The sequence below is a fragment of the Melospiza melodia genome, chromosome 15, assembly GCF_035770615.1.
Source record: "Melospiza melodia melodia isolate bMelMel2 chromosome 15, bMelMel2.pri, whole genome shotgun sequence".
In the NCBI taxonomy this organism is placed as follows: Eukaryota; Metazoa; Chordata; class Aves; order Passeriformes; family Passerellidae; genus Melospiza; species Melospiza melodia.
Genome location: NC_086208.1, coordinates 11,578,187 through 11,601,864, shown reverse-complemented (window position 1 = coordinate 11,601,864; position 23,678 = coordinate 11,578,187). Strand labels below are relative to the sequence as shown.

Below are 23,678 nucleotides of genomic sequence, written 5' to 3'. Positions count from 1 at the left end.
GGGTGTGTATATCTTTAAAGTAAGGAAATAACTACTGAATTCACATGTGCTTGACAGTATTTGAGAGAAAGCAGGTTTGAGGGGCCCATCTGTGCTTACTTGGTTGGGAATTGAATCCCATCCTGATAACAACCAAGGTCAGTCACAGCACAAAACCTCCAATAAAGGTCAGACGATGGCCAGCTCAGGATGCATGACCTGCTGCCCTCAAGTGGAGCTGAGGGCAGCCCGTGCTGCAGGGCCACAGGCTGGCTCTGCAGATGTGCACAGATGTGCAGGACTGCTCCTTGGAGAACAGCAGGGCCGATCTGCTGAGCTCCCTGCACCTCCCCACAGGCAGACCCTGCAGATCCCTTTCCAGGATGCCTCACATTCCTTTTGCAGTACTACAGACATTCCACCCTCACCCAAGCACTCTCTGATATGGTCCAAAAGTCTCATGGGGGTGCTAAATTTGGTGTTTCTCTGTGGCAGAGACAATATTAGCAGAAAGTGTTTTATTTGCATTAGGGATGGCTGAGCTCACCGCCGCAGCAGCAGGCAGCCTCTGCAGCCCACAGACCTGTCAAGAAGTCTGACAGCAGGAGATTTTTGTAACCTGACTGAGATAATCATGACCTAGGGCAGTCTTTCCTTGAGATGAAGTAAATTACAGGAAAAAATAAATGTGGGATTTTTGGACTTCTGAACAGAGATGAGGGTTTGGAAGAAATGGGACAGAACTGTCCATAAGGGTCAGTTCTTTCTCCACGGACAGCTTTGAAACAATAGTTAAGGTTGTCCAAGTCTGGCTCCTAAAAATTATATATTCCAAAGGCTTCTGGTTCTCAGTTGAATGTAATTCATATTCTTAAAGAAACACAAGGCTCTGTAAACCCATTTAAAATGGTTATGCTGTACATTTCCCATTAAATCAGTAGGGTTCACACTGCTAAAAGCAGTGAACTCTTACAAAAACATGAGGGGAAATTGCTACCCTGAAATCCATACTGAGAATTTTTGATTAAATTTTTTTTCCCCTTACAGTATTTCTTTGAAAGTTAATTGCTGACCTTTGTCTACAGATGAAAACAAATTATCCCAAATCATCTGGAACATGCAGAAACACCAGACTCCAACATATGAGGTCAGATTAAGGCTCACCTTAAAAACTGAGAAGCAGGTGAGATATTGTCTCTCTATTCTAGCACTGCTTTCAGGACAGGCATTGCCAGCAGCACATGGAGCCATCTCCCTCCACTCTCACCCAGAGACTCTCTCAGAAAATGTGTGCACACAACACAGCACTTGCTGATTAAGCTCCTGGATTACTTTTACTTTAGATGTCATGGTTTGATCCTGTTTCTATGGTGTTAATGTGGATTTAGATTTTGGATCTCAATGAGAGCAAGATCAGACTCCCTGCTATGGTAAGACTGGGAGCTAATCCCCAGGATCAAAATAAAGGAGCCACATTCCTAAACTCAATCCAATTCAGCAGGTTTTATTTATTTTTCCATGTGGGCCATGGTGGACCCATTTACTGTTTCACATATGGGCCAGTTGGGATTTTTCCCCTCTCTCCTCTTATAGCAGGCCAGAGGTTTATTTCAGGTCTATAAAATGTGTTTCTTTCTATGTATTTGCTCAAAACTTATTTGCTGGCTCCCTGGTTCTGATCGAAGACCTTTGTGCTCTCAAAATACAAGGAGGAACAACTGCAGCACACAGGAACTAAAAATCTCAAAATATTTGGAACCTTATTGCAGTGGCTTGCCTCCTCCACTCTGGCATCAGGCATAATTCCAGAAGGTATTTCTGCTGGGTTTTGTGCTGACCTGCCTAATGAAAGCAAACCCAAATACATGCACTGGAGAAAACATAAAAGACATGCAGTAAACAGCCCCTCAAGAGAATGGATCTTAAGGAAATGCCTTGACAAAATGAGTCATAAATAGCCAATGTTCTTATTAAGAAATTTCTTCAAGACAAAAGGGACCATGAAAGTACAAAAGGAGGCTTCATACTATCTGTAACAGCCTCAAGTAAACCAACCAAAGTAAAGGGATGTCTAGACTGAACCAGTTGGTGCTGAAGACCCAGAATCCACACTACAAAATTGCAGGTGCCTTGTTGGGACCAATTCTAGTCTGATCCCCTGGACTGGATGTCCTATAGCTGCTGCTTTTCTGGGACATATCTTCTGGTTTGGCTTCATCCAAAAAATTCCAATTTATGCTCTCCAAGACCACTCTGTGATGTGAACTGATGAACAGTATGTTAGGGCCATGGTGAAATTTGCTTCAAAAAACGTGCTCCTTATCCATACTGGAACACTAATGCATTGGCATCCTATCCCTCCCCACACACAGCTTTCCTGCCAAACCAGTCCCAATTCCCTCTTCTGGCTCTACAGATAGTTAATTTTTCCTCTTCCTCTCCAAGTGTTTTTGACTGCATCTCCCACCCAGATTGCTTATCTAATCTCAGTCTTCTCTTCCTCTTTCCTTGACTCTGTGTCTGCACAGCCAGTCCCACATCCTCCACCCACCTTCTCACATCTGCCTTTCCTTCACTGCATGAACTAATGGCAAATTTTCCTGCTCAGGTCATCTCATCTTTCCCTCTCCTCATGTGATCTCATCACTCCCTGTCATAAGTCTGAAGCTCAGGAGGTTGGAAGCTCTCCACAAAGTCTCTTCTGAATGCCTGAATGTGAGGTAGGAGGTATCACAGAGCTCATCCTGTGGCACCTGGTCCACACTGCAGAAAAGCAGAAACTAAGAGTAAGCTCAAGGAAAAAATTTAATAGCTTATTTCTGGAAGAGCAACATGTATTCTAAGGAGGCTCCACACATGCAATCTGTTTGCAGTCAGAACTTGTAACAAGCTAGAGAACACTTAAAAGGATAAGTTTTCAGAAATTTCAGCCGTTAACATCCAAGAAGATTCCACTGAAACTGAAGGAAAAGGTTGGGGATTTTTGCAAAGGTTGTAGTAAAATATGTGTTGATGTTCACAGACATTGCAAAAGACTTATCCATGACCAGAAGATCATTGCCTGCCAAATTTCAAATCCCTGATCTGTGATCAAGTCCAACAATGGGGGGATTTTAAGACATATTAAATAAAAGGTTTCAAGAATGTTTTGACAGTGGGAAACAACATGTTTTTCTCTTCTGTGTCCTTGGAATATGCTGAGCTGTTTTGGCTGAATTTTCTCCAAAACACATAGCACCTGGCATGAGAAGTTACTGACACAACTGTCTAATTTTGGAAAATAACCCTTCATAGAAAATGAGGCATCAGGCAACCTTGACAATTGGGGTTGCTAGCTCCATGTATATTTATTTCAAAGAGGGAAAAATTACGTGAGGCAAGAAGTTGTCACAAACTTGAGCTGGCTGATGACACAGAAGAGGGAGCTGTGCCAAAGGCCTCTCTTTAGATAAATGACCAAAGTGAAATTAGGTTTTTGGTTAAGCATGCTTGGGGATGATGGCATACATCATGTGAGAAGAAGGGACCAATGGTATATTACAAAGTGCCATAGGAAATAAAGCACATGGCAAAAGGAAATTCAAGCAGTTACAAAGCCATCACCAGTGAAAGCTTTTATAAGAAGCTCTTCAGCAAAACCTTAAGAAAAGCAAATCTTGCAAGTATCTTGTAGTTTGGGAATCAAATAAAACCAGACTGGGACAAGTCCACACCTTCAACTTCACCCCCCGCTGAACCAGCATCTTGTCTTCTGCGTTGGTATCAGGACCAGAACATTTTTCTACCATTTCTGCCAACAATGGTGCAGAAAGGAGATATGAGGGTCCAATCCTACCATTTTTCCACGTGCACAAAGCTCAGTTGAGTTAATGGGAGTTCCATGCATTTAGTACTAGAAACTTCAGGCCCATGATATCTCATTTCCCAGTGGGATGGTACATTTTACAACCTATTACACTTTTTGTTTGAATATCGTTAGTCAAACCTTTAATCATTTTACCAGAATGTTAGAATCTGGCTTGCTGACAGAAGTTTAACTTACTTTGTCTTTCAAAGGCAATTAAGTGTTAGTGGAAAAAATAAACTTCTGAATAATTGTTCCTTTCATATTTGCAAAACAGTAAGCTCCCTTTCACTGCTGTTTAACTTTCTGATCAAAGACATTAATTTAATGTAAAAACATATAAAAAACATAATAAAACAAAATTAGTCCTTCATGAGAAATCATTTGCTATCAATGCCTAAATTTCTTTGTTTTAAAATAAGGGCTAAGATAACCAAGCACTTTATTTTCCCCTATGCCTCTTTTTTATACTAAAATCTTTGGCTCTTGCTTTCCTTCTAGTTTTTTAATTTGCTTCATTGAACGGTAAAATTTACATCCTGCTCACAGCCTTAAGCTCCCTCTTAAATACATTTCTGTCATGTGTTGATATTTTCTCAACACTAGTTCTGAAAGCTTCCAAATGGCTCTTTGGAAGATAATGTGCCTCCCTCCACTGACATTTTACCACAAAGAAAGGATGGCTTTATTTCCACATTTCATTCACACACAGGATGATTATATGGAACTCATTGCATAGTGCTCAACAACTTGACCCAAAATATATTTTGGCACCATCACAATAACCAAGAAAAGCATCAAGTTCTGAATTTAGTATCATGTGGACTGTTTTGCTTATGCCAGTGGTAATTCATTCATATCATCCAGCCTACTGCAGTGCAAGATAAACCCAAAACTTGGCAAAACTGACATCTTTCCTCAGAATAGTCTTTCTTGGTCTTTAATTTTAAAGGGCTCTTAAGGAGACACTGAGTTATAACAGAGGAAACAATGAACTACAGGCATTCTTCAGAACCTTCAAGGCAATGGGAGACCTTCCACCAAGTGATGTCAGCTCTAGACAGCTCTTACCTGAGCCAGAACACCACAAGTGAAATTAATATTTTCTGTCATAAAATGACAGTTTCAAAACCAGATCCCTTTTACCACTTTGCTTTTACTGTACTTCCATCCTAAGCGGCAATTAAATGTGAAACTTTTTATTTCACTTATCCTGAGCTATCCAATCAGAGTCACCAATCCATAAAGTGTATTTGGGCTGCCTTAGAACCAGCTATGATGTCCCCAGGGATCATCCTTCTCCAGGAGAATCTCTGGTGCTGTAAAGCTGGAATAAACAACACAAACATCTTCAATTCCAGCTGACCTTCCCATCAGAAAGGGAAAAAGCTATTTTGTGCATATATATCCCTATAGATCTGTGTCTATCTAGAGACGCAAAACAAATACAACCTGGAGACACTACAAAAGTATTTGCTTTACAAGTGTTTGATCTAGGCTGATCAGAAGCTCTGAGTCTTTGATATGGCAATGAATAAAAAGTGACCCCCATGAAAATTCTTTTTCAGCTCATTGTAAGCATTCAAGGCATTTTCTCACTCTTTCATGATAAAAAATTTTATAAATTACTGAACTAGGCTCTCCCATCAATAAAAAACACCTTTAGTCAAAGCAAGGCAAAGGCTAACACTGATAGACCATCTAATACGTAAAAAAAGGCTCTTCGGCTTGTGGAAAATTATCCTTTTAAAAGTCACTGCCACACAACCAGGCACTTTTTAATTTAGATTATCTTTGCTATACACATGTATTGAATTACAGAAATTATGCTCCTGCACAGTGGTACCCAACACCCTTGCAGGGCAGTACAAGGCACGGCACTGCAAAGCAATGAACATTGGAATAACAAATAAACTACTTCAAGTTACATCCAAACTGAAGCCTACTGAAAACAGAGGCATTAAAAAAACCGTGGGAATAGTTATATATACTGCAATAAGATTTTAGCCTGATTCATTAGACAAAGCTCTTTCAAAATCAGTGCACAAGTGAAATCTTTGCAGGCTGAAATACAACAATATTAAAATATAGGCAGCTGTCAGAGGCGGGGCTTCATCCATTAAAAAGAAAACCTGGTTGCATTTCAATTTGGAGCACTGACTTTAAGACCACCCTTCTACCTAGTGACTTTGCAGGAAGGTAGTAACCCCAACAGCCCCATCTCTTATGTGACAAATACACAATGTGAGTTCAGAAAAAGAAAAAATTATGTGAGGCAACTATTCATATGATAAACACATGGGACATGTGCTGTGAGATTCCAGGGAGCATCATCTGTGAGGCTGGAGAGCACCAGTGTCAGAGGGGAGTCTTTGTTTGGAAAACTTTGCCTGCATATCAAAATAGCCAGACTCTTCAGACTTCAGCAAAGGGTCTAATTCCAATACACTTCCTCTTACCTCTTTTATATTCTATATTTTCGATATTACTGAGACCTACAGAGTTACTGCCAGTAAGATGCTCATCATTTGGAGAAAGAATGGTGGATTTTGAGCCCAATACACAAAGAGATGGAAGTATTAGTCCCTTTCACTTTGTGCTTTTTGTACTAAACAAGCTGTAACTTGTCCGTGAAGTTCAACTGTCATCGGACATCACAAAAAAACCCACCAAAAAAAAAAAAAAATTTAAAAACTCAAAGATAATTTGAAAGCAGGTACTTACAAGCACAGGCCACTATTTCCATAAAACCATCTATAAAATGTTTCCATGGATTGCTGCAGCATCACATATACTGCAACATGAGGATACCCTCTAAAATAAGATGTGCATCTTGATGGTTATTCCTGATACAATGAATTGAGTAGCTCTACTAAAAAAAAAATGCATATCTCAAATTCTTTCCTAGCTGTATCCTAATGTGTGGTATCCCTCACGGAATTTCAGCAGACTAATCCAGCACAGACTTCAGAATAAGTAGCTTTGCAAAACTGCAAACAAGTATCTGGCTAAGAGGTCGCTGCAATATACACGCTGATACACAAGAAGAAAACACAGTCAAGGACAAATCACCACAGGATCACTTTGCAACCTACTCTTTTCTGGTGAGACGTGTGCCTTGGCCTGTCCCCTCACCAGCCTGCACGTGGAGCCATCTCCTGCACAGATCCCACAGTTGTCTTCCTTGGCGTTGCTCCCGAGTTGCCGATCGCAGCCCACGGCCTGCCAACATCAACAGCACAGTCACAGGGAGGGCAGAGCTGCAGCAGACATGCTCAGGTTTCTGGAATTTTATTTATTATGTTATCCTTTTGATTTTATGAGTTGGCCTCATTCTATCAAAGCATATCTTGCCATTTAGGATTTTAAAAGCATGCTGTCATTTCCATGATTTTAATGATGAACCACAACAACTGATACATGAAGCTATTCAAGCATAGGAAATACATGAATCTGTTTCCCACTACTTATGTGAATGAATACCATTGAGCATTATTCTTTCCAAGACAAGGCATAGCTAAGTTATTTACAATTTGGTTTTCATCACCTGTTTAATTATGTCTGAGAAAGGATAAATGCAATTAAACATTCCAAGTAAAAAATTTAAAGGGCACTCAGCCCTCAGCTTCATGGACAGGCAGTTGAGGGCAGTGCTAACATTCTAGTGTCTTGTCCATCCAGAATTTAACTGGCACTTGTGTAGGTCTATTTGCCATTTACATCAATATCAATTACATATACATTTGTTAACCAGCTTTTAAAAAACTTGGACGGTTCACTTCTCACCTTTGGATTTTTTCTGGATTATAAGACCCATTCTATAAAACTTTCCAAAGATTATTATAAAAACACCCAAACTTAAACACTGCCAAAAATTCAAAAAGCAAGTTAAAAAAAATCCTGTCAACTGAAAACCCTCCAAATTATAATGAAAACATTTTTCCAGGTTTTTCTTTTTCTGCATATCAGTCAACTCCACAAGAAAGATGGGAGCAAGAATGGAAAGACAAAGAATAGACAAAAATTGACTAAAAGCAGCTTCCTGATGAATGGAAGATAAGTATTTGGCCTCACCTATCTTACTGTTCACCATTTCATAGAAGAATTTTCCAGGGAGTACCAAATGCTGAACAATGTGGTAAAAAGCTGATCTCCAGCTTCAAGTTTTCTCAAGCCAGCCTACCTGGCTCTTACATTCACACACCCCCGAGAAGGGCAGCTAATTTGTCATGGGTGTGTGTATATTTAACAAAAATCCAAACTGACAAACGGATAGAAAACCCTCTGGAAACTCAGAGTTAAAAGCAGTGCTAGAATTCTGAAGCTGGCCAGCACACGCCTCTTCCTATATAAAAATGCTTGGAAGGGGCAGCTCAGCTGCCAAGATCCTGGATCTGTGCTGTGCCAGAGCTGACACACGATCCCCTCGGAGAGGTGAGGATCCAGTCCACACATAAGAGGCAGGGCTGAGTCAACACACACACACAGACACACAAATCACACACATCCACTGCCAAACACGGAGAAACGCAATCTCAAAGTTTCACATGTCTTTGGAAAAGAAAACAAAGCAGCCCCACCTCCCCCTTCAGCCCCTCTCCCTTTTTTTCCCAATTCCTCACAGCCTGAATTCCTTTTAGAGGAGGGCATTCATGGGGACAGTTTACTGTCCTTTACTTGAGAGACCTGCAGGGAAGGCATCTCCTCCCCAAGGGCTTCAGATTTTCCAGAGAAACCTATATTAGCAGCAGGAAATTATTTTATTCCTGCAATTGAAGGGGTTCTTAATTCTAGCCCAGCAAGGAATTAATTTTAAAAATAAATAAGGCACTTAACACTCACAGTAAATCATTTGGGTTTTAACAAAAAGTTAGTTGTAAAAATAAAGCAAATGTACACACGTGTGAACTCAGCCCATCTCAGAACAGGTACTTATTTACCACACAGGAGGCATGTGGGAACACTGTGCTGTAATTTAGGCATGGATTACAGATTAAAGGATTTGCACCTGAAGTTGTCTTTAGAATTAGCTCTGGGCTCATTATTGACACCCAGAAAAACATAAAAAGGCTGTAAGCAAATGACTATAAACAAGTCTATCTTCACATTTTATAAACAATTAACATTGAGAAATGAATGAAAGCATCATTTAAGAAGCAGAAACTGACTGGGCCACTCCGTGAATCAGAAAGCAGATGAAACTTTATGGGCTATAATAATAATGTGCTCCACAGACACATTTGCCTCAGCATTGACAACTCTTTCAGTTCCCAGCTCCACAACAGAATTTCTTTTCTGACCTTTCAAAACTCCTATGTTTTTCCATTTCAATCCATGTAAGGGGTCTAAGTGGAGACCCCCAGCTGACAGAGCTGTTGCATGAATTAATTTCCTAAATATTGTGAAGCATGCAGATGGTGCAGTGATGGAGACCATACCAGAGGTTGAGAGAGTCTATATTTCTATTTGGAAGAATTTTAAAGTTGTTACTGCTCTCCACTGATCCTCCTGCCCTTATTCATATAAAGATACTAGTAGAACATGGAGGTAAGCTGTGAGTTAATCTTTCCACAGATATCTCTAATACATCTCTGTTTCATACTGATATCTCCTTTTCTATATCTTAAAAAACAGTTTATTCACTCATTAATTAATTTCCAAGGAAAAAATAAGCTGCATATTGCAACACCCTGTGTGGAAAAGTGCTATTTTTCTTAGTTTAAGCTCTTGCATATTTGCAGGCTACAGATGCTGCAGGTCTTCAGTGGGAGGAGGGCACTGAGCAAGCAGAGCAGGACCAGCCCATTAGAGCCCAACATGACAATAACAAACATCCAGCCTGGGCTCTTCCACACAGCCCCTGTGAAAACAAACTCCCACTGGGTGTAACAAAAATCACACAACTGTGCAAACACAAGGCATTATTGTGTCCTACACAGAATGTACAAAAAGATAATCAGCACAGCAGCATGCTTTGGAGGGCTGTTTCATACAGTATTATTGCTTATTTTTTAATAATACAGAAATGCCACAGAAATAAAACAGGAGTGCTAGCTGCAAGGGATGTGGGAAAAGGTTTACAGCTCCCCTGACAGCAGAGGTGGTGTGTTCAGCTAGAGGCATTCACCCTCTGCAGATTTCCTTCCCACATTATGTTTACATCAGCTGTTACAAATATGAATAGCAAGCAATGATATCTGGGAACACAATTTAGAAAACAACTCAAATTATAATCACAATTTTGACTTGAAGTGAGCATAGAATCCCATATTTTGTTTAACATGAAGGACCCAAAAATTTCACAGGTTTTTAAGCAACAAGCCACAAATTTAGAGCTAATTCAAGAAGGAATTTTAATAAGTGAACTCTGGGATGGGACATATTTCAAACCTCAGAGTCTAGAGCCAGCCTTTTTAAACTGTTTGCAACCCTTGATCAGGTATGTCTCAGGTGAGTTGAACAGCCAAAGATCCCACCAGAAGAGGAAGCTGTAAGGTACAGCCTTGGAAACAGGGTCCTAAAAGCATATGGCATTGTGGCACAAAATATTATGAATTTAAGGTATTCTTATTTCAGCCAATAACTACTGAAGAGGAAAAAAAAGTGTTTGATGAAACATTTTGAAGACAGTAAATTTGGTTATTCACAAATAAAGCTGCAACAAGGACAAGAAAATGATAAATGGCAGCAGCATTCCTCCACCCCAGCCAGCCAAAGAGGCTGATGATTTTCACAATTAAGGCATTTTGTGGGGTTAATTTACCCCACATTGCTTGCTGTTTACAGAGCAAAGGGATCAGCTGTAAATATTACAGGCAGACTGGGAAAACATCTGCAGGCATTTAGGGCATAGTCAGAAATAATATTAGGTGATTTTAACGTAGGCTGAATTAATGAAAAAACTGATAACATAAACTGTGTAATGGAAGGGTTGGAATCCAGTGAATTTAAGAAATTTGTAGTCATAAATATCATCATCCCAAAAATTGATGCAGGTACTGTAATGACCAGGTTGTAATTGAGCTCCTCAGACAGCAGGGAGAGTATTCACCAATATGTAACAAAACAAACAGCAAGTAGAAATTCAATATAAGAAGAGTATTGGGGAAACAAGCAGTTTGTGAATTTATAAAATTGTCCATGGTGGGGTACAAGTGAATTTGGATATGGCAGGATTATTTTCAGAAACAGGCCTCCAATCCATTAACATTTTTGGACAGAACCTGAATAAGTTGCTTTTCTGTTCTTACAAAGGGAAAAAAAAAAAGAGCAAGATGAAAAAGAACTATATAGTTTACAGAATTATGTATACTTTTCTCACAAGCAGCTCAGATAGAAAGCATCTGGTTAAGCAGTGAACAAAACCCCTCATCTGCTCCAACAAACCTTAGCATGGCAGTGCTGTTGTGAAAGACAATCCTGAAGGGTGTTAAATACTTTGGAGCATGCTTAGAATGGTTCATGCAGGTTCAGAAAGGCAAAGGAAGAGCAAAAGGTCAGGGTATAAAGTACAGCAATATGGATGAAAGAGAAGAATGAAATCACTGCTGATATGTTAAACGTGACTATGGAACATTAAAAATATTTTTGCAAATGTGAATCCAAAAATCACTCAGAAGCTCATGTAAAGCTGTTTCTTTAGGTCATATTCAATTAGAAGTGTTTCAGCTGAGGAATTGGACTTAAACAAAGAAATTAATGTAGCATGTTAATTTTGATTTGTGAAGGTCCAAGAATAATCTGTTAAATTCAAAAGGCTTCCTTTGTTAAGATGTTTATAATTAAGTATGATAAGAAAATTGAAAAGACTGCAAGATGACAGAATTTTAACTGAAATTCCAATATGGTAAAAAAGCACCATAGTGAAAAACAAGGCAAATCCCACCCACACCCTCCCTCCATCCTTTCAGAGACTTCTCTTAATAAGTAAAAATACAAACAGGACTAGAATTGCCAGTGCAAAATCTGATACAGAATCAAGTTTCAAAATTTCAACATTTGTTTGTTATACCATTGCTTCAGCCATCCTAAATTCAATTTCAATTATTCAAGTTTTCTGGAATGCCAATGACTCAACATTATATACTTCAAATAAATAAGTTGAAGATAAACATACGCTTTACAAAATAAAAATATTTATTTCAGAGATGAGTAAAACCAGACACCTCTGTATAACAAGCATCATGTAAGTGTTAAGTGTCAATATTAGTATCAAAAGCATGAAATCATATCCAGCAGTATAGATAATTATAAATAATATTTCTCTTTCAAAATGAGCTTTCCCCCTTCTAGGGCCCTCTGGAGCCAAAGATCCAGGTATAGCCAGAAAAAACAAATATTCTGAGTTCTCCTTATAGAAGCAGCCACAAAAGAATAAATCACTGCAATTTTTATTTGTGACAGATACATAAATTCTATGAAACATTAAAACTGAAGCTGCACTTGTGCTATTATTTTTCTATCTACCATGTCTTAGACTAAGCTCTTTAGCAGACATGGAATTTAAATATTCAGCAATGTATTTGTTAAATACTATATAATTTCCTAGTTTGACTAAGAAATTTATTATTGATACAGACTCTCATTTATCAGTGATTCCATTAAAAATATTAGGCAAGCTTCTGTTTTACAGTGTTCTGTTTGCTTGAGGGACTGGCAGTCTGGTTTCAGGGAGTAATGCCCTTTATTAATGTGATTTGATTTAACAGTATGAAAACAGAAAATCAATTCAACTATATCTCAATATGACATAATTACCATCCCTCTACAGCTGCTGAGCAAAGCCCCAGGTGTCAGGAAAACCCAGCTGAAAGCCACTCTGGGTACATTTCTATTCATGTGCTTCCAGGGCCCTGGCTCTTCCAAAGGATGCACAGAATGTGTACTCCAGGAACAACCTGCAAGTGGAATTTCAACTCCAACATACAGATGGCATTTACTGAAAAGCAGCTGAAGCAGAAAACCCAGTGAATCATTTTTGGGGAAGTGCCCAATGTGCTTAAAATGCCAAAGAGGTGCTGTACTTCTGCTGAGCACGGAACTGCACTGCAGAATGCACAACTGGAGACAATAATTGTATTTCTCACAAGAATGTGATGGAGCTGCTGCACAGGAGATCCTTCCCTTCAAGGGCTGAACAGTCTGTGATTATCTCAGTACATGTTGTCCAGTGGTTCTTATTTTAAAACTGGCCAGCAGCAGATCTGAAAGATGGCAAAGGCTTTGTGTCCCAGGTGCAAGTGCCGTCCACTGCCTTTAAAATTTGTTAGGACTTGCAAAATATAGTGTGAAAATAAACTAGTAAACCAAGCATATCCAACTTAGTGATCTGACTGCCCAGCCACCAGGATAGCAGTATTTGGACTTCTTTAAAGCAAATTATTTATTTCAGGCTTACAAGAGACGAGAACTGAGATAAAAATTGAGTAAGAGCATCTACATACTTCTAAATGTTAACTGCATTGCCCAAAATACAAGATAACCTCCAAATTACCTCTGACAAAAATGCCTTTTCCAAGTTTTCAACTTGACTTGTTTTATTTCAGCATTTACTAGTAAAGGAAGAAAACAGTGAAAAATCCTTACATGCTCAAAAAGACAAATCTCTATTGCAGTTTATTAGAATCACTCAATAGGGAAAATTAAAGTCATTTGGGTCTTGCTCAGAGAAAAGAGATTTCTATTTCCAGAAACATAGACACTCACAAAATCCCAAACTCAGAGAAATACAGGTTGTGTTTCACGGCACAGTTGCATGTGCTATGACAGTACACAGATCTCATTGCATCAATGTCAGATATTTGCTGCATTTTCCCCTGCTCTACTTGTCTGAGCACAGAATCCAGCACAGGCAGATGTCAGGACTGACTGCATGCACACAACAAATAACTAATTTTAAATATGGCTATGGGAATTCATTGTAATAAAAATGAATTAAAAAGTTGTCATGTGAAAATCCTGCTCTCCCTTGGTCACTATTTTCCACGTCTCTTTGCCCTGCTGTAAAACCTTGCTGTCATTCAAAGCCCATTTATTCATGGACTTTGCAATCTCTGCTCTCATCCTTCACTTCGTGATAGCTTCAGCCTGCACTTTATTCCTACTCAGATAAAATATGTCCCCAGAGAGAACATAAAGAAAAAAGCTCCCAGTGTCTCTTTCCCATGCTCATCATCCACAAGTAATTGATTCTGACAAGCAGAGGGAGAGATACCAGAACATCCCTCCAATTAAGCAACTTTTTTTTTTTTTTTAATTTACTTTAAAAGTAGTGTGGAATCTTAGCTTTCAAGCAGTGCTTTCAAGCCCTAGTTTATCCTCACTGAGGATTTATCTTGGTCTAAAGTCTGATGGCTTTATCTGAGTCACGATTTTCTTCTCCCGTGGTCCTGTCCCACAACTCTTCAGTTATGTCTGAGCTAACAAAGGCCTGATTGTGGCACGGGTTCCCACATCTCTGGAATCAAACCAGCCCAGGACAGTAGCAGCCCAGACAGGCTGACACAGGCTTCAGCATGTGCTAATTAACAGAATAAAGCCCCTCCAGGCACAGGACATCAGCGAACTCCCCAGCCCATGAAGCTGCATCCCAGCTGCCAAGGTGAATGGGCAGCAGCCCTGCTGGGAGGAGGAAAACTTCCTCTGATTGAGGATTTTCAGTTCCTCACAGGTAAGAAAGCAGGCAGCAAAGTGTGTCAAAATGCAACCCTCAGAATGGAGGTGCAAAATAAGACAGAATGATGGGCGCGAGGAGCCGCTCCACGATGCTCAAATTCCCGAGCCATCCATACAGAGGAAAAGAATGTAAAGCAATAAAAAGCCCCCAGAAAATAAAAAAATACAGTGCATAAAATTCACTGCATACTAAAGGACTCCTAAAAGGACTTTCCACATATTTCTGCTGACATTTTATATCTGAAGGCAAGAGGCTAAAGAGTGTTCCACAACTCTGTAAATCCACTTCCATCAAATAAAACAAAGTGCTTCCAAAACCTTTAACTCTTACTACAGGATCTGTCACATGCTAGAGGAGCTGAGAGATTATAGGACCACCCAGCAGGAGCAAGTACCCTTTCCCACATGGTCTCCATATAAAAAAACACACATACACACAGCCAGAGGATAGGACACAAACTCCCAGTGAGCTTCTTGTTTGTGAGAACGCTTTCAAACAAGAAATCAGTATATGAAATCAAATTACTTTGCTCCTTTTCTGGCTGGGTTCAGCCAAATCTGCCTTGCTTGGTGAAGTTGGCCCTGGGGGATTTGAAGGTTACTAAGGCTCTACTTCAAGATGACACCCAAATCATGAGTTTTTCTGCTATCACTGCTCACATGATTTAGGTCCTTGCTGGGCTGGGAAGTAAAGTCACATTTGCACTCAGCTCACTAAAACAAAACAAAACAAAACGTGGCAGTGAATCACTTATGACCAAAGAGGTATAGATAAGACACTGGAGATCAGAAAAAACCCACTACTCATCTGACAAGAAAGGATAAACTTCCACAGTAAGAAATCCCTATGGAGACCATTCTCCATAAGAAACAGTAGGAGAGAGAATAAGATAAGACCTGAAAAGAAACACCAGTTTCTAGCAGAAATGGGAAACTGCAAAAGAAAACCAAGTGATCCCAAAAAATTCTTCAGTGTCTGAGAGTATCCCATTATTACCTGCAGTGTCTGAGAACATTCTGTTATTTGTTATTTACAGAAGTCAAACATTGAGTTGCCAACAATGTCATCACAAGGGAGTCACCACACCAAGGTGGGCAGGGACATTCAAAGGGGCAGGAGCAGCCCTTGAAGGGTGGCTCCATGGTCTGGGCAGTGCCAAGAGCTTCCACAGATGAGAACCCAGCCCCCTGAGGCTTGGGAGGGTGGCACTGACAGGGCACCAGGACGTGGCAGCCCCTGCTTTGCTCAGCCCCATCCTCCAGTGGGGCTTGTGGAGAGCCACCAGCACCTCCCTGAGCTGCAGCTGGAGCCCCCACTCCCAGGTCTATGGCCCCTGTCACACGTGTGCAGCCACATGAAGTTTTTCACATACAGCTTTCTGAGAGCCAGAAAGTTTTGTTGGATCTCCCTGAGTTACTGCCAGTCTTTCTGGGCAGGGTCCAGCTCTGGTGCAGCAGCACACAGACAGAGCACAGGCATCTACACAGGGCTTCCCTCCTGCTCCAAATTCACTTTACTCTGTGCATTTGCTAATTAGTGGTACCCAGGAAAAAATGCCAGGTTTAGTATAACAGCTGGCCTGACACAGAGCTACCTCAAAATCCATTCTTCCTATGAATCACTCAAAGGCTAAAAAGAAGAAAAAGGTAACACAGACCTTTTATTTCCTAATTTTTAAATATTAAAAAAGATCAAGAGTAAGTATTAATTTAGTGGGGGGGAAAGGGCTTTTTTAACAGGTATTTAAGAATTAACTACTCAGACTAACATGTGTTAGAAACACGTCTGCAGTAACTCAGGATGGAAAGGAAACTTTCCTTTCTGAGTCTCTGCACACCAAACCTCCTGTGCATCTTGGGCAGTCCTTAAACTTATTTACAGGCAAAAAAAAAAAAATGTAGCTGCAGGAACCAAAAGAGAAAGTACACAAAACAAACAGTTTGAGAAAGCAACTCTCAGGATAAAAGGAGTCAAGATTCAGAAGAAATTAATAAGCTGCTATAATTTTAAGTTTAAAACACAAACAAAGCTTATAAAAAAAATGAAGTGCAAGAGCCTTCCAAGACCTTACAGAAACTGTTTTCAATGAAAACTCTGACAGATATTTACATCCAGCATAGGAGTGCTTTGGTGGTGAGTGATACCTCCTCGCCATAGGATGACATGAGACAGAGGAGAGCTGGCATGGCAGACGTGGATGGTGCTCCCCTTGACATGTGGGATGTGTTCTGATGTCAGCTAAATTTATGCCATATGCTACAAGGCACAGTGTAGTGTCTGCCTTTTTTGGAACACAAACAACTTGCTGACACTAAATGGAAAGTTCACTGCAGGATTTACATCATCCTTGACCTAATTGTGACAGCCTAGGACAGAACTACTCAGGCTGCTCCTCAGGACTCCAGATTTTTTGGGTGATGCGTGTATTTGTTGTCCAAACATATTACTCCATATTAGGAAAATTATCACTATAACCGTTTCAGGTGCTGGCACAAGTAACACCCCATTCTGCACTCTGGTAGAAAAAAATCAGGTCTGCACAAATTAAAAACAAAACCCAAGAAGAGGCAGGGCCCCAAAGCAGGAGGAGTAACTGGGTAAATGTTGCCCACATATGTGTCTGACATGCAGATGTTTTTAAATGTCTCCACCCACAGCCAGATGGGCACAGCAGGAACACATTATATGAAAAAATGTTTTGGGAGTTATGCAGAGACTAGAAAAAAATATCAGAAGTGTGAAAATCCTAGCAGTGAAGTTTTGACCTGTCCCCATTTAACACAACAGGCCCAGATATTTGGGTTGATAACAGAAGCAGGACAGTAATAAAGTAAGACATGATCAAATGGTTTGACTGAGTTAAGCCTCAAGCCACCCCAAAATATCTTAGTAATTTTCCCAATAAACCTCTCCCTGCTCCACCACCTTTAGATTTCACCTCCTGTAAAGCCTCCCACCTCCTATTCAGAGTGCAGCTTTGGCACCTCACAATTTTCTTGGACAGAGTTTATTTCGCTTGATTTGCTTGATGAGGGAAGTGCAAAGGATCAGAACTGAAGCTGGAGAACAAGAATTCGCCATCTTTGTAAATTCAAATGCTGCCAAGGTGAGAGCTTGAGCAAGAGGCAGAATTAGTGATGCATCCACCTTAGCAGGAGCCAGAGCACAGACACAAGTGAAAAAGGAGGGGAAGTTGAGTCAACTTCGAGACAATAAATGATCAAAACCAGCACCAGTCTCCTTTACAGAAAGTCTTTGGTGCTCCCAGGCACAGAAGGGAAGATCCCCACACCGGCAGAGTGATGTGCTCATTTAGATGAGTTAGCTGTAAAAGCACTGGCCAAGCAATTTGCTGGTTGTGCCAATTACATGTCAGAACCCACCAGACAGATCTTACAGCAACAATTGTGGAGAATCACGACTGTGCTGTCTCTCTTAAGAGCAGTTAACTAAATAACCATGTTTTTCTGGGAAAGATTAGGCGTCAATTTGTTTTCTTTCCCTGCTCAAACAGGAGTAGCACAAAGCTCTGTGTTGTTTTCTGAGAAAGACCCCACCTCCCACAGCCCCTTTCACAAGTAAGAAACATTTCACTCTTCCCCCAAAACAGGAAAAGGTTATTTAAATGCATCTTCATTTAAAATAATTGAATCTACTTCATTTTTTTGCCTCAATAAAATTATCCAATTCTAAATTATCAAATATATACTTTAAAAAGCAAAAATTTTAAACTTGTGCAAGAATACCTCAGGAATAGCCAATGACTTCAAGAAAATAAAGTTAAAACAAATAATTGTTTATGAGCATCAGCAATAAATTTTAAAAATTGAATAAGTTACAGCACAAAACATATTCTAAACATGTTTGTTCCAGACTTTTTTCATGAAGATGTTGCATCACACTGAAAAATATTTTTTGGAAATTGGAAGAAATTATAAGGAAAATAAAAATGGGAGACAGAGAAAAGAAACTGATTCTCCTCAACAGTGTAAGAGTTCCAGTTCCTGCTTTTGGAATTATTAATTTCTTCTCCACCACTTCATTTATTCTAAAAATTGATTATTTACATTTCCAAGCATTTTACATCATACATACACACAAATACTACAAAATGCTAAGAAGAAACATTGAAAGCAGCCCTTTTAAATATACCTCCCAACTGTTCTTCAAAAAAATGGATCCACTCTGGGCAACGAGAATTTTATGCCATATATGAGGGATGGAAGAAGGTGTTTGAAGTCGCTGTGGGAGACACTGGTACCCCACAAGCCCTTGAAAAGCCAAAGCTGCCTCAGATCCAGCCTGACACTCAGGCTGCAATGGGCACGGGCAGCAAAGGCTGCTGTAAATTCACCTCCTAGAAAAGGCTGGGCAGCCCTCCTGGGTAAAAGCCTTTTATTGGGGTGGGAAGCATCATTAAGAACATGGCACAAGAAATACATTATTTGGCCTCCAGTAAATACACTATTATACCTCCAGAGTTTCTGGAGGAATATCCTATTTCCAATAGAGGGTAACAAACACTGCTGGACCCAGAGTGAAGCAGCATCGACAAATGGAGTCTCCCTGTGAGGAATCCCTGTGTTCCAGAGGCAGCAGATGCACCCTGTGTTGACACGACTGGCATTGGAACTGCAGCACACACAGAAGTCACATAAAACCCACAGCAAGGCCCAGATCATATATTAGTGCTGCTATAATCCATGCACCAATCTTCTGCCAAATGTGTCAAATTTTCCTCTATAATAGAGCTATTTTTCTCACTGGGCCATATCCTGCATTTTTGAGTCACACACATTTTAGACATTTAACAGAGCAACAACCATTTGCAGAGAAAGAAAACTAATTGCAATAACATGTCCATTCTCTATAAACCTCTCTGTTCATAAAACAGGTTTGCAATATTGTTTTGTTAATGAGACATGGGCAAGGCTAGCAAGCCTCAAATATTGTAACTCTCTGCTTTTACACTAACTGTATAAAGTCAATAGCATAACTAAAACATAATAAATATATCTAGAAAATTATATTGTCATTCAAAGACTCAAACAGTCAGTTCATGCAGCCACAACATACAGTCACTCATCCATACAACAAGACAGACCTACATACTCACACCTGCCATTATGGGCTGCATCTCATAAAACGTCCCATTTTCTCCTTAACAGAGATTATATGAGACCCAGAAAATGAATAAAATTAAATGGAAGGCTCTGCAATTTCATCACATCCACACAGATACACTAAATTTTGGAAAGCTATAGCTACAATAACCAAGTTCATTAACTTTTGCATGCATAAATAGAAGAGTGAATTAATTTTATTGACCCTTTATCTACATAGATAAATATCCATGGCTAAGGCAGTCAGGAAGTTCTGTGTCTCCCTGAAAAGAGTTATCTACAATCCATTCAACAGCACTTGCAGATACATCTATTCTATTAAATGGAATAAAAAACAATCCCAAAGCACCAACTGAAGGGCAAAGTGCCTCTCAACAAAAGTCCCATTTAGACTGACACCATGGACATACCTGGCAAATTCCACTGATGCACATGTCCAAGGACTCAGTGTTGCAACGGGTGCCATCCAGCACTTTTGGGGCAAGTTCCACAACCAGGTTCTTCCCCAGAGCCTGACATTTCAGGGCACAAGGCGCAGTAGGATCATTGTACACGGGGATCCACTCGTACAGGTGTCCCTGGTATTTGACATCATTGTAGGCAGAACACTGCTGTGCTCTAAAGTCACCAACATCTGAAGGGCAGTCCTGAAAACAAACAAAAAATGTATTTTTCTAAAACTAGGGAATATTTTGCATTTGCAGCAAAGTTATCCAATGAATAACACAGAAACTCTTCAGGCAGGCTTGGCTCAAGAACTGATCTGCTTTGACAAATACACCACACTACAAAGTTTTACTGTGTGTATTAAAATATTTTATGTTGCTTAATCCATTGCTTGGAGTACAAGTACAGAATATCATGCATATTCCAGCAATAACAACATAATTGGTATAAGAGGATAATTAAAAATGCTAATTTTTACAACACCAAGTAGTACAGTTAAAGTCTGGTTCTACAGTAAGAATTGGTTTCTAAAGGAATCTATATATTTTAAGTAACTACAAGGTGATGTCTGATGGTTCTCTTTTCAGTAGCTTTTGCCACTAAAGGCTTTCTGAGGCCTCCATACCCATTTATCAATTCATATGTCAGAGTAATGAAAGCAGTATTATGGCTACATATAAATAAAAAAATAAAATTTGTCTAATGAATTGTTTGGTACTGCTTGAAAAAAGCACAAGATTTAGAAGGAAACACCAGAACTTTTAGTGCTTAGTCCTTTAGTCCAATTACAAAGCACCTTCACCTCATGGAAGCAGTAAGGCTTAATTTTTTGGAATAAAATAAACTTCAGATTGGTAACAACTGATCCTGTATTTCCAGTTCTAATGAGACAGTTACCCACCTTCTCCCACACAGTGCCTCAGCATATACAGCAGAAAGACCAAATACAAGAAATGCTTGAAATAAAATGTTCTAAAATATTTTTTTCTACATAAAGCATTGCACCCAAACAATGATGTTAGCATTAAACTATAGTGACAGGAATGGAGATGAATACTGATTGATTTGAAAATAACTTTGGTAAAGTACTGGCAAAGGAGTTACAGTGTCAAACAATTCCTCACTGCAGACTTCATCTGAAAGTATGTCCAGTGTCAAAGAGTCCATATGCCAGACTGAAAGGATATTCTTCCAAGAATTCCAACTGCACATACAAGCCAGATGTGGGGCTGATTTTAGTGAAGTTTTGTTTTCATTGGATGGAAGACTGAAAGATTGTGATGTGTCAGGCGAACTCATGGAACTTATTAGTAAGTATTAGTTGACAATACTGATCCCAAGCACAGCTTCAACCTTATCAGTGAGCTGAACCTTCCCTGAATAAAGCTGACAAAATAGCAAGTGCATGATACAGGACTGGAGAGTAAAAGATACAGGAGAAAGTTTTGAATTTCAGTCCAATGCCCCCAACAGTATTGCACTCAGTCTGAGTTTTTTTTCACCATGGCAAACAGTAGCCTAGACCTGTCTCTGAATTGGTTGTAATCTACATAAAATACCTTTTAAAAATCAGTATTCAATCTACTGACCAACACATGGAGTTTTGCAGCTGAGTCCTAAGCAAGTTACTGAACTTTCTGAGCAAAATTTTCAGCTCTGTCTAATGCTACACCTTACAGTGACAGTAATTTGGAATGATACTAAGACATTTTGAATTATTTTTAATCTGGGATGATGCTAGTTTGAGCCATTTATTTAGAAACTATACAATGATGGAATAAGACACAGGGAGTATTTTACCTCTACAAAATCCTCCAGTGAGAGCTTCTATGAACACCAAGTAAATACTGTGAGAGGCCACACGTTTGCTGCAGTGTCACTCCCCAGAAATTCCCCAAGTTTGCACTGGTGTAAATGAGAGCAGAATTTTGGCTCTGACTTATCTGTCACCTCTCATTTTCCACAATAGCAAGTCTAAAAAGCAGAGAGGACTTCAGAGTTCATATGGATCCCATATGGTTCCCTCCCACCAATGCAAACAGAGGAGCGAGTAAGGATCAAAAAATATTAAAAATTGGATGTTAGATTCAGGTGAAGTTAGAAGCAGTGTTTGGGAGCAGAGTCACTCAGCCATGCACAGCTACATTTTCATCACAAAGAACTGGAGAGTGGTCTGTGCAGCAGCAGAGTGAGGCCTTCAGCTGAGCTCTGACAGGCTGCTGCTACAGCCCATTATCACCGGCTGTTGATGCCATGCCAAGACACAAACACCACAAAGTCAGCATGTCAAGCCCACGGTTACTGCATGCTTCTCATTGATTCCACACAATGCAGCTCCTTCCTTCCACTCCCTCCTGGCTGCTTCAGAGCAAGTGAATCCTCATCTCCCTATTCTCCTTTGGCATCTTCAAAGAGCCCAAAGTGATTCTGGCAGCTCCATTCCCATGCCAGCTCCACCTGCCTTATGTTTGAGCTCTGTGCAAAAGCAGGAGCATAAAAGGAGCATCACAGAGGGGTACCAAAGAGCTGAAATTATCATCATTTGCATTATATCAGAGCTTGGATGGCAACCAAGTCCAGATCCCAGTCTTCCAGGGAACAATAAATATTTGTGTAAAGAAAGGAGTTTAAAGAGAAACACAACTAAGCACAGAATTAATGCAATCAAGACAACAAGAGGACTTGTAAACATCAGTTTAATTCCATTAGAGTGGTTTGGAAAAGTGAAAGGGGGGTTTAAAAAATAGTAAGGAAAAGGCAGGGCAAAGATGTGAATGGTAGGCAAGGGTGAACCGTGTTCAGGAAGTGGGCAAGGTCATAATATCAGACAATGATATGGGGGACCCAGCCCTCATCCTGTTTGTGTGTCTCTGGTTTGAATCTATTTCAGACATCACTTCATTCCACCATTCTCTCTTCCCTCTCAATATTTCACATTTTTTTTCTTACTTGTTAATTTTTTTTGCTACTAATCTCAGGATTTCTGCAATTTCTTAATTTCAGCAATAGCTTTTCTATCACACTCAATCCCCTGAACCAGGCCAGGCCATTTGTAGGTTCATACACTGCATAAGGAGCTGAGGACATATCTATGAGCTCTAAAACGTGAAAATGTTGGCAGAAACAATCACACCCAGACCCTGCAGTGGAATGAAATGTATTTATGACATGACTTATGAACATAGTAGACAGATCTGAAAAAGATGCTTTAGACATGACTACCATGAAGATTAAGTATATATATATATTCCCTTTTTCTTTTTTTTTTTTTTTTTTTTTTTTTTTTTTTTTTTTTGGTGACACACAATTAAAAACTACTGCATCCAAGAGATAGCTTCTTATGAAATGTATCTTTGAGCTTTGGCAATGAGCACCCTCAGCCTTTGAAAACAAAGCTGACCTGGGAAATCTGTATCTTTGTAGGCAATGTTCATGTACAAAATATGAAGGTTGCATCAGACCCTGTGGCTCTTGCCAACAATTACTCTACTGAAAAGAGCACAAAAGAGAAGGCAAGAAAATTCCCAGTAAAAATGATGACACCAAAGAAAGTCTAGCCCTTTGTCTAGTTTTATTCTTTGAATCTCATTTTGTTGAAACCCAGCCAAAA

At 39.7% G+C, this 23,678-nt stretch overlaps 1 protein-coding gene across 4 annotated transcripts in view; it reads right to left on the bottom strand.

Moving 5' to 3' along the window:
- Window positions 1–23,678, bottom strand: part of ADAMTSL3 (ADAMTS like 3) — a 170,126-nt gene that overhangs the window by 66,491 nt on the left and 79,957 nt on the right. For all 4 annotated transcript variants that reach the window (XR_010029627.1, XM_063169807.1, XM_063169804.1 and 1 more), the window contains exons 6-7: window positions 20,032–20,268; window positions 6,919–7,045 (exon numbers count right to left, since the gene is read on the bottom strand). Coding sequence is in view for 3 of the 4 variants with exons in the window: in XM_063169807.1 (XP_063025877.1) it covers window positions 6,919–7,045; window positions 20,032–20,268 (364 nt within the window). In the remaining variant the exon portion in view is untranslated. The remainder of the gene's footprint in view (window positions 1–6,918; window positions 7,046–20,031; window positions 20,269–23,678) is intronic.